This window comes from Mytilus galloprovincialis, chromosome 5 (assembly GCF_965363235.1).
Source record: "Mytilus galloprovincialis chromosome 5, xbMytGall1.hap1.1, whole genome shotgun sequence".
Taxonomy (NCBI): domain Eukaryota; kingdom Metazoa; phylum Mollusca; class Bivalvia; order Mytilida; family Mytilidae; genus Mytilus; species Mytilus galloprovincialis.
This window is the reverse complement of record NC_134842.1, coordinates 60,819,915-60,831,625: the sequence shown is the minus strand read 5'-3', so window position 1 is coordinate 60,831,625 and position 11,711 is coordinate 60,819,915. Positions and strand designations below refer to the sequence as shown.

The window sequence follows — 11,711 nt, the reverse complement described above, 5'->3', positions numbered from 1 at the left end:
CAATGAACAGATCTGAGAGTACTAGTAGCTGTTATCTGACAGCTAGTTCAAAGCCACTAACAACTAATAAAAAATCATGCATCTAAGACTAAACTATCAATCCGTACACATCCAACATCCAATGGATTTAGTGTAAAGACGTCATAAACAGCCAGAGAAAAACATGACCTTGTGCAATGTCAATTACGACTGTGTGTGTATGTCATGTTTCAATCAAAGGTAGGATTTACAATTATTTGTGGACCGAGTTTGGTATTTACATGTTGTTTACAGTTTTGTGAGCTGAAAATAAAATGAATGATGATTCAACATCTAAAAGGGGTAGCAATTCGTAATCGTCGAATACACTAGTTGTGCCTCAGTGTTATATTATACTAAGGAAAAGGATATGCGGCTTCTTATCAACTAAAATAAATAAAGATCGAAAACTTTTATTCAGAGATTCAATATCGTCACAGTATCAAATATTTTTGTGTTGTATGTTACATTATGTTAAACAAATTTTGTTATGCCTGGAGTATCAAATATTAGGCTTTGATTGTGTGTTTGTTCATAGAAAGAAATCGTTGATTTAGTGTTAGTAGCAAGAAGTCTTGAAGAATTGATAAAACATTATGATAGCAGATTATCGTCGTCTTCCGAAAGCTGATTTGGTAACTGGATTTTTCCCTTTATCTCCACATGGTGGGTCTACATTGTATTTCCAATCACAGGTCGACAGTTTTTCGTTGAATACAAGATCTGAAATAGAAATATTAACTTATAGTGAAAGTATGAAGCATGCAACCCAAAACAAAGCTTTTAACATTTTCATTAACAGTCATGTATTACCTCTAATTGTGTAGTATACTAACAAAGTTCGGACCTGTACAAACTACATTTGAGTGTAAAGTGTTTCACTGAACATGCTGAATAAACTAATCATCTATAAACTAATCATCTTCCCCAAAAGGGCATGTTACTTATTGTTATGCATGATGTACATATATAATGGTTATATATGAACATAAGAAAAGAAACAATAATGCAGGCCAATGATAGTACAGGTTAACTTTATCAGTTTTTTCTAATTGTAAAAAAATACTACAAATCTTAGCCACAGATTTGAAATATTTCTTCATGTTCACAGAAGCTGACTACAGTCAGGATTCTTCTTCGTCAAAATTATCTTCCCATTACGCCAGTTCATTTTCACAATCGTAGAAATGGAAGCCACTGTAGGGATGACGCGCTGCCAATTTTGCTCTTGAAAACCGACAAATTTATCCACATAGCACCATTACGATCCTTGTATGTCAGTTGTATTTTAAAAGACAAATGTATCTACTAGATAATGAGCATCAGCTAATGATCTTATCTGCATTGATTCAACTTAAAACTATTGTCTGATCGGTTGCCAGGTGGAATTTTCGAAAATTCTTTAAACGTTTAAAAATAATCGAATAAAATATTTCGTGGAAGGGCAGACTAAAAATTTTCAGTGGTTGAAGATTATAAACCCTAGTTATCACACACACAAAATGATATTTTTTCGAAGATATGCATTTTCATCATCCAACTTAAGACTGTCGACTCACTCGTTAAAAAAATAGCTATTCGAATACACCTACTCTGTTTTTGTGATTCATTAGATAGGTATTTCATTTGACCCATATATTTCATCTTTTCGTACTCTGTTTTATGTTATAAAGTCAACCTGTAGCTTTGATATATAAAAATGATAGAATCTGAAGCGAGATGATATATCAAATACTCTTGATTTATACGTTTTAAAGACAAAATATACACCTCAAACACGCCCTAACATAAAAAGGTGCACTCGATTTTCTCTTTTCGATGCAATTGTTAACCATTTTTTAAAATATTTTCTCGAGTTACATAATGGAAGGGCAGACACGAAAATTGAACTGATAGATTGATATTTTCTCCGTCCGTGGTAATTATTTTTTTAAATCGGAGGTAATGCATTTTTTACATCCAACTTGATAGATACCCATGTCGTCGACTTGATATCTAATTGTTCTGCATTACTATGTAATAGATCAATTGAAAACTTATGCAAATGGTGTTTTAAAAATAAAACACTTCGTAATTGAGAAGAAAATTGTCGTTTTATTTGTTTCTATTAACTTTTAAATGTTTTGTTACTATAGTAACCATTACAGTAAGCATTTATCGCCTTCTCTAACAAAGAGCTTCGATTCTTTTGTTCTATTTCAACTGGGTTTCCGCCTGAAATACATGTGTTCTCAGTATCTAGATTTTTGAAATTAATACACAATTTGTAAACAAAATATAACTTGCAGTTGTGTCGAAGGCAGCAACCATTTGATTTTCTGGGGGGCTATGGTTTTTTTTGGAAAAAAAAGTTTGTTTCCAGTTTTTGGAGAAAAAAATAGTTTGTTTTTGATTCTGAGAAAAAAAAATTGTTTGTTTCACCCTCAGCTGCCACTATATGTAATGCTAAAATTGAAAGAAAAAAATTGTTTTCGACTTGTCGCGAAAAAAATAGATTGTTTTTCGCCGCAGGCGAAAAAAAAAATTTGTCCAGAAAAAAAAACCATAGCCCCCCCCCCCCCCCCCAGAAAATCAAATGGTTGCTGCCTAAAGGCAACAAGGGTGTAGTAGGTTCCTGTGACTGAGTTACGCTAGTTTTTTGGTGAAAACCCAAAGCCCCCTTTTAAATCATGTCTTGATCAGTGTAATTACAAAAGATCTATAAAACGACGTTTACTCAAAATCTTTTAGTAATTACAAAGAACTTACTGGCTGAGCAAGGGTTATGTCCCATGAATGTTTCTGTGTTACAGGTGTAATAAGATCGACATTTCCAGTCAATATCAGCATAGAGGCCATCAGCTTTACCTGTACAGTCTCGGAGTGTTCCACATGGTGGACCTACATTTATCATACTGAAAAATATTCAATGTAAAATTAAGATAAGGAAGATATATACCACAAGAGTATACCACTAAGTATTAGTAAAAACAATCTTCAATGGCAATCAAAAGTAACAATGGAGACAAGATGACCACCCAGTCAGGCCGTTAGTTTTTCTCTTTTGAATACTATTAGAGTATTATATTAGTTTTCATTTTGTGATGTCGCGGCATAAGGTACTATAAATTAAAGCATGTGTTTTGTTCATTGTTGAAGACATACATGAAGTATATTTTTTGTTTTTTTTTGTACTTGAAACTTAGCAGTCATGATGATGAAATTAAGTACTTATCAGTATGGTAGTTTCAATATGCATAAACAGGTTCTCGTATTAAATGAACACGGTATTTTTAATTTATAGAATGTTTAATATATAATTATAAAATTCTAAGTAAAACAAATACATTTTTCCGTTCTGCCCTTTTTAATAAATTTACAACCACTTGAGACGAGTGGCAATTAAACCTTAAACTGCTGTGTTGGTCTCGGCAAAGTGAAACTTACTAGAATTTATGTTGTATCAAAAAGTGTTTAGTTGAAGTCAAGACATTTCGTGAATTTTTGTGTGTCAGTTTTCATTTACTCAAATGTTTACTGGGGGTACACGGAGATCCTTGCAACATTTAAATACTTACTCATCACAAGCCTGTGTTACATTGTTGAAGACCTTGTTATCTGCGCATTGCACGGTTGATGCCACACCACCTGTACATTGGAGGTACGTTTTGCATGCAGACTCGTAAATTCCGTCTGGTAGTTGAGAGCAATCAGCAGCTAGAGTTGATGCTAAAAAATACATATGCATGTTAACAAATGCAATTTGTCATCATACTTTTTATAGCAAGCTGCAAATTGTGAAATGCTCTTATTTTATAACTTTTCAACCTTTAAACTGCAGCATTTGAGAAGAAAGTTGTTGCATAATTTCATGAAATAAGTATAAACTGGAGACCATCATTCTTGTTTACTAGGAGCTTAAAAGTTGGGTATGTACAGTGCTATCTTTTTCACATAATTGGAGATCGTGTGCATTTCTTGACCCCTTTCTTTAACAGTAAAATTCAGCACCGAAAGTATTTATAGCTTGATGGTCGCCACAATTTTGTACCCAATAACTTAGTCTACATTAGCCGGTAACCAGTTTCGTTAATTGACTTTACAAATATTCACTCCGATAATGTTCGCAATTAAAGGTCAGAAACACAAATATTGACCTCAGTTCCTTTTTTTTATTCATAACAACTGGGTTATGTGGTCAAGGGAGAGTTAAGCTTGAAGCATAACGAAGAACGTAAAAAAATAGAGCGCAAAAGTAAATGATTGTATTAAACTCCACATTGAAATATTGTAACATTTGTGGCAGAACCTTTTATTTGTTGAGTTACTATCTGATATTGAAAAAAGGTGGAATTAACAGCATGTATTGTTTTATTTATGAATTGGAGTCTTCTTTTTGCTATTTTAATGAAGTGTAAAAGCGTTGACCGAAACACTTTATACTAAAATTGTGGTCACGATCAACGCCTTTACACCCTATAAAATTACAAAAAAAAAAGCATTTAATTCTTATAATTAAATCTTATGTACAATACCGACACTTTTATCAGAATTTTAAAATTTGATTGCTTTTAAGGTAATAAGCCCTAGAAACAGATAAAAAAAAAACCTCTTATTAACCGGAGAAACACAATACAAATTGCAAGAAAATCTTTGACTATTCAGAGCAATATCAAAGAAATAAACAACGTAAGATAATTGGCAGTATCTGCAACTTAAAAAGCATTTTGAAACGCAAGAAATTTAAAGTTAAAGTAATTTAAAGTTAAAAAAAAAGCCTAATAGAAGAAAATAACAAAATTTAAAAAATGTGTTGACTTACCGATAAGTGATGAAATAAGAACTAGACCAGCTAGGTACTGCATGTTTGAGTTTAAACGTACGTGTGGCTTATACTGCTGGTGGATTTTAGATAACTATGATTGTGACCAAGTGTGATTTTGGTTTATCATTTATACCGTTATTACGTATGACGTGAATTACTTCCACCTGGTTATAATCCGGGCGTAACATCATGTCATTCCGTTATTCAATCTGTGGTATCATCTAAAACAAATAGAGTACGCCTTCCAATCATACAAAACAAACCGCATAAACAGACCCAGACTGTTTACAGTGACCTTTCTTTAATGTGTTATTACTGATAATTTCCGTTTTATACCACTGTAACTTGCAAAGAGACAATTAAGTTAGAAAGTAAGCTTAGATTCTGTGGAATGACTTATCACTTTGCCTAGTGTTATTACACTACTCGATAGATTTAACGGGTATTTGCATCTAAAGTCTATTTTCTTTAAATAAAATACTTTTACACTTTTTTTTTCTTTCTTTTGCAGGTCTCTGCATAATCTTTATTCTGACTCATGTTTGCACTGAAGAATTCTCCCAAACACCTCAGTAATAGTTATAGAAAAGAGATTTATATAATCAATTTATTTCTTTGTACTTTGACTACGAGCAAAAAGGGTAAGATATATACATTTACAGTTAAATCAGATATTTAAACAAAATTGAAGAATAGTTATTTACAAAGAATAAAATAGTTCATAAAATATAACAGTTTAACATGTTTAACTAGTATCCGAAAAAGGATATTAAAGTGTCAAATAGGACGCACAAAATCTGACAGATCTCGTGAAGGGACTGATGAAAGCAATTAAGAAATTGAAAATGCAACAGGCAAATATCTTGTGTTTTTGGTCAACGATTTGTTGTATAATTGATGTATATATATATTATCTAGTCCAGCCCTTACCTCAGTGACTCTTTTTTTATTTGTTGTCATTGACAACAACAAAAATAACAAAATGAAATTAAGTCATTGAGGCCAGGGCTGGACTACATATTATCCTGAAGTGGACAGGAAAATTGAGACCCCCGAGAACAAAAACGAAGACATTCCAGTATGACATCAAACACTGCCGGGAGTTTATCCCATATCTACTGTAAAGATCCCGGATACCACCGACTGTCATGTTCGAACAGCCGTGCATGGTAAAAAAAAACCAAGTAAATGTAAGAAGACTTTGTATAAAACAATAAAATGATAGCAGTGTACTTTTAAATATTTTAGATTGACACACGTTTGATAAAAATGAAATATCAAGTAAAAAGAAACCAACATGTCAGTTAAAGAGTAAGTCAATGACCGTCAAATGATACAGCGACCTAAAGAAAATGTGATTAAACCACATCTCCCTATTTTTAATCCATTCTCTGAATACTATATATATTTTGGTTATATAAAAGCTTCTATTCAGGTTTCCTAAAATTCCATAAAGTTTCGACGAGGATATTGATGGCTAAAAACCTCTAACCTCAGAATGTGTCTTCTTCTTAAATGTAAAAATCCATCATTTATAGGTAAAATAAGGTAAAAACCCGATTTGATATTGTTCTACTTCGTTGCGAATAGTCTCAATCTCAGAGGCGGATTTAGGGGAGGGCAGGGGGCCCGGGCCCCCCCTTTTTGGGAAAAAATTTGGTTGCTTATATAGGGAATCATTGAAGCGCGACTGGAGCGGGCCCCTCCTAGGTCAGTCAGTGGGCCCCAACTTATGAAAATTTCTGGATCCGCCACTGAATCTGATCTCACTACAGTTCCTCACTCTACCATCTGGTTTACATACACAGTTTAATTGTTTCTGACTACTCAGTCGTGCCTAATGCGTTCAGAACGTAATTACTATCAAGTTCTTGACCGACATTTATAAAAAAAAACCTGCGTTTCTGCCAGTTCTCTCTCTTTTTTCGTTTTTAATTAGCTCACAAGGTACCGACTCTCAGGAAGATTAGTTTTAACTAATGGGATTATCCTCTTGAAATTAAGATTATTTATTTTTATTTTATTTATGGTACACATGTGAGCTTATGCCATCAGTTGGTGTCCGTCGTCGTCCGTCGTCTGTCGTCATAAACTTGTTAGAAAATCTTCTCCTTTCAAACTACTGGGCCAAATACCTTCAAACATTAACTAAATGTTCCTTAGGTTATCTAGTTTATAGATTATATTAATTTTTTTTGATCCATCGACAAGCAAGGTCGCCGTTGCTAAAAATAGAACATAGGGGTCAAATGCAGTTTTTGTCGGGTTTATAACTCAAAAACTAAAGCTTTTAGAGCAAATCTGACTGTGGTAAACTTGTTTAATTAGTCGAGATCTATCAGCCCTGAAATTTTCAGACGAATCAAACGAGCAGTTTTTGGGTTGCTGCAAATAAATTGGTAGTTTTAAGGAAATTTTGAAGTTTTTTGTTATTAATTTCAATATTACTATAGATAGATATAAACTGTATACAGCAATAATGTTCAGCAAAGTAAGATCTACAAAAAAGTCAATATGACTAAAGTTGTCAATTGACCCCTTAAGAAGTTATTGCCTTTTGTTATTTTATTTTCTTGTATGTCAAGAAACATAGCCACTATTGCTAAAATCGAACATATGGGTAAAATGCATTTATTTGCTTTTCAAAACAATATGACAGATAAAATGAACATTTAAATGGCATTTTTAAGCCACTGATTAACATATATTGAAAAGAAAAATAATCTTTGATGAATGATTTAGGCAAAAAATTAACAAGTGAACGATTCAAGCTCTTGAGAGCATCTTGTACATATTTCGACTGTTTTGTTAGTTTCATAACTTGTGTTATTTTTAATGATGATACTGCATATAATGAGATGCTTTATGATTTTCTGATGTTCCATCTTCAATGTTATAAGCTTAATTACAGCATGAATATAAATGTGTAAATATAGTATGTATAATCATATACACGTTTATTGAACATGTTGAAGATATTCCCAGCCCCAAGAGCTGCAAAGTTCTCCTTGTTTCTAGGCATATCAGTAATCAAATGCTTAAACAGTGAGAAAACAGCAACTTTTACCACATATCTTATTATTATAAGTATTATATAGTACAAAGAGCAATAAACGTACTTAAACCAGTACATTATAGATCATACTGATACCAACCGCGAAAATATAGAACAAATTTGTATAAACTTGTTCAAAAAAAAAAGTCTCGTTATCGTGTTTTGATCGTATTTAGATAGAATAAAGACGTAATATGTCAAGTTGGTCCTGTGTGTCAACGGGCTGAACGTGCTACACACAGACTTATTCTATGAACATACGTACATCCAACTGACATCCGACCGCAACGCGTCGTATCACGGTCATATCACGGTACGACCATCCCGTTCGTCCTTATTACATCGATTTCTTATTTTTATTTTTTGTGTCAGTCTTTGTAAGAATCAGGCAATTTCGAAAAAAATCAAAACATGGCCGAAAAAAACACTTCTAACCGTCCTATTTTGGTTAGAATGATATCAAATTACAGAGTTAGCTCCCCTTAACTTTAAATTTTAAGTGCATTTGAACCAAATTATATCTTGAATTACCAGAACAGGAGAAAGAAACGAATGTTATTTTCGTCCACCACTATACATTTTAATTGATGTAAACATGAGTGAGTTTTTGTTTGTCACGTGTTCACTACTGCCTGATTCATAGCAAGAATGGCACTTAATATATAGTGTTACCACTCCGTTTAATAGTGGGATGGAATAGTCACCAGGGAATTTGAATTAGTGTCCTGGAGCACCCTTCCCTGACAAACCCGTCCATTAAGTTCGTTAACAGACTTTAAGAAGTTGCTACTACGTGCACTCACCTTGCACACATATTAAGGCGCTTTTTCTACCAATTTTGAGACAGCAACCAAAATCATTTTTTTTGGTACAAATGTTAAAGCACCTGAGATCACCCCTAGTTGTTGGTGGGGTTCGTATTGTTTATTCTCTTTAGTTTTCTATGGTGTGTCATGTGTACTATTGTTTGTCTGTTTGTCTTTTTCATTTTTAACCATGGCGTTGTCAGTTTATTTTCGATTTAAGAGTTTGATTGTCCTTCTGTTATCTTTCGCCCCTCTCTTAAAGGTGAAGTGATATTTCACATTTGAATCTTTACATATGATAACATGATTAATATCATTTATTAACATGAAAAAACAATGATTAACATATGCACTACATTAAATATTAAATTAGTAATTACCTGGTACCATCCAGTATTTAATGTTGTCATGTATACATCATAAGATCGTGAAAGATCTGGTAACACGACGGGTGTCACATGCGGAGCCGAATCTGCTTACACTTCCAGAGTTCCTGAGATCACCCCCAGTTTTTGGTTGGGTTCGTGTTGCTTAGTTTTAATTTTTCTCTGTTTTCTTTTGTTTACTATTGTTTGTCTGTAGTTTGTCATTTTCTTTTGTAGCCACGACGTTGTCGTTTTTTATCTATGAGTTTGAATGTACCTCTGGTATCTTTCGCCCCTCTTGTATATAAGAAGGCTCGTGAATAAAAACTTATCGAGAAGACATTATCAAGGTCAATTACCAATCTAATTTAACGAATTATACGGAAAATCTACTTAATAATAAAACTGTCTGTCAAAAATGGTTTAACATTATGATCAGAATCTGATAAAAATCAAGGTTTAAAAGTACCCCATGTTTACAAAACTACAAAAGGCAGATTGCTCCTCGACATTTCAATGCCATTAAATATATAAACAAACAAGATTTTTTTTATCTAAACTAAACAACTTTTCTTTTTAAAATATTCCATTTTAATGATTCAAATGATGCTTAAAGTTAATTAGAAATTTTGAAAAAAATAAAATCTATACCAAAGTAAAAAGAAGATTTTTTGGATTGTGAAAGATCGCGTACCGCTTTTTGAAGATTGTAAAAAGGATTGCGAAAGATCTGATGCTACAAAGAGGTTCAAATCATTATTTAGTTATAGGACAATTTATATTTTAGTTTGTATAACAAATACTCAAAAACCATTGCAGATGGGATAATGTTATTTCGCCCAGACGTTCGAGGACCCCGTATCTAAGATTTTGAGTAATGTAACAGTTTCCCATCGTTAGTAGAACAACCAGTTGATCATACCTAGTTCTATATCTGTTATACATTGCGGATACCTACCACACTGTTCCTGACCAAACTTCCTGCAGACATTCTCCACGATTTACCCAGCTAAACAGTGACGTGGTTAGCGGGCTGCCAAGCTGATCAACTGACACCGAAAGAAGCTGAAATGAAACTAAATAGTTAGCATACCTTATCATCATATGCTAAACCAAAATAGCGACCGTCCTTCCAACTTTTACGACAACAACAAAATATCTAATGTTTAACAAACTCCTTCGGGCACCGAACCAAACGTTCGCGGGCTTACCAGCCAGTCAATGTAGTTAAAAACAATCAGTCAGTAATCCAATTATGGATGACAGACGCTTATGGAATGAAACCCCTTTTCTGTATTGATTTTTGTGTTTTAACTTTTTTCAAGTAAATATTCTTTAATGTTTTAATCTATTTTAAAATGTTTAAAATGATTAATATAATACGATGCCATATATTCTTATTATCCACGTTAAGAGAAATCATATATATATATTATTGTTATTGTGATATCTTTTGAACTTTTTTTTTCAATGCTACATGTTTGTATTAGTTTTGTCATTAATATAGAAAAGAAGATGTGGTATGATTGCCAATGAGACAACTGTCCACAAGAGACCAAAATGACATAGACTTAACAACTATAGGTCACCGTACGGCCTTCAACAATGAGCAAAGCCCACACTGCATAGTCAGTGATAAAATGCCCCGATATGACAATGTTAAACAATTCGAACGAGAAAACTAACGGCCTTATGTATATAAAAAAATGAAAAAAAAAATATGTAACACATAAACAAATGACAACCACTGAATTACTGACTTGGGACAGACACATACATTAATAATATGGGGGGTTAATGTTAGTGGGATTTCAACCCTCCCCTAACTTGGGACAGTGGTATAACAGTACAAAATAAGAACGAACTATAATATACCTGTCTGTCTTACTGTTTTTTGTTTGTTTTTTGTTTTGTTTTGTATTGGTTGTTTTATAGTAACACTACTATTGTTTGTATTTTAAACTAATAAATTTCTTATTTTTATTCTATTCTTATTCTTTGAACAAGAACATAAATTTATATAGGCGGCAGTCGTATTTCAATGTTTACAAATCAACCATTATAAAATATAAACATAGAGTGAGGACATCCTAAGACCATCTTAAGAAACACAAATTGGTGTCCTCAACTATGGACAATTACTTTGACTTTCCTAAGTTACGACATAGGTATAAAAAGTACCAGGATTATAATTTTATTCGCCAGACGGGCGTTTCGTCTACATAAGACTCATCAGTGACGCTCAGATCAAAATAGTTATAAAGCCAAAGGAGTACAAAGTTGAAAAGTATTGAGAGCACAAAATTCCAAAAAAAATGTGCCAAATACGGCCGAGGTAATCTATTCCTGGGATAAGAAAATCCTTAGTTTTTCCAAAAAAATCAAAGTTTTGTAACAGGAAGTTTATAAAAATGACAATATGATATTCACATCAGCACCAAAGTGCTGACTACTGGGCTGGTGATACCCTCGGGGACGAAACGTCCACCAGCAGTGGCATCGACCCAGTAGTATAAATAGTTATCAAAGGTACCAGGATTATAATTTAATACGCCAGACTCGCGTTTCGTCTACACAAGAGTCATCAGTGACGCTCAGATCAAAATAGTTATAAAGCCAAAGAAGTACGAAGTTGAGGAGCATTGAGAACCCAAAATTCCAAA

General features: G+C 33.1%; 1 protein-coding gene across 1 annotated transcript; it reads right to left on the bottom strand.

Moving 5' to 3' along the window:
* Positions 1-415: 415 nt before the first annotated feature.
* On the bottom strand, positions 416-4,979 carry LOC143076183 (chondroitin proteoglycan-2-like). Its single transcript, XM_076251878.1, has 4 exons — positions 4,820-4,979; positions 3,576-3,726; positions 2,767-2,912; positions 416-741 (listed from the first exon to the last, which is right to left on the bottom strand). Exons 1-4 carry the CDS (start codon positions 4,860-4,862, stop codon positions 626-628), a joined length of 456 nt encoding a protein of 151 aa, XP_076107993.1. The 5' UTR covers positions 4,863-4,979; the 3' UTR covers positions 416-625.
* Positions 4,980-11,711: the final 6,732 nt, after the last annotated feature.

What these genes read in the sequence shown, in the direction of transcription:
- LOC143076183 (XM_076251878.1), bottom strand. Translation starts at nt 4,862, where the DNA reads ATGCAGTACCTAGCTGGTCTAGTTCTTATTTCATCACTTATCG. An exon ending in TCTTATTTCATCACTTATCG is followed by an intron (nt 3,727 to 4,819) that starts GTAAGTCAACAC and finishes TGTATTTTTTAG; the next exon opens with CATCAACTCTAGCTGCTGAT. An exon ending in ACATAACCCTTGCTCAGCCA is followed by an intron (nt 742 to 2,766) that starts GTAAGTTCTTTG and finishes TTTCTATTTCAG; the next exon opens with ATCTTGTATTCAACGAAAAA.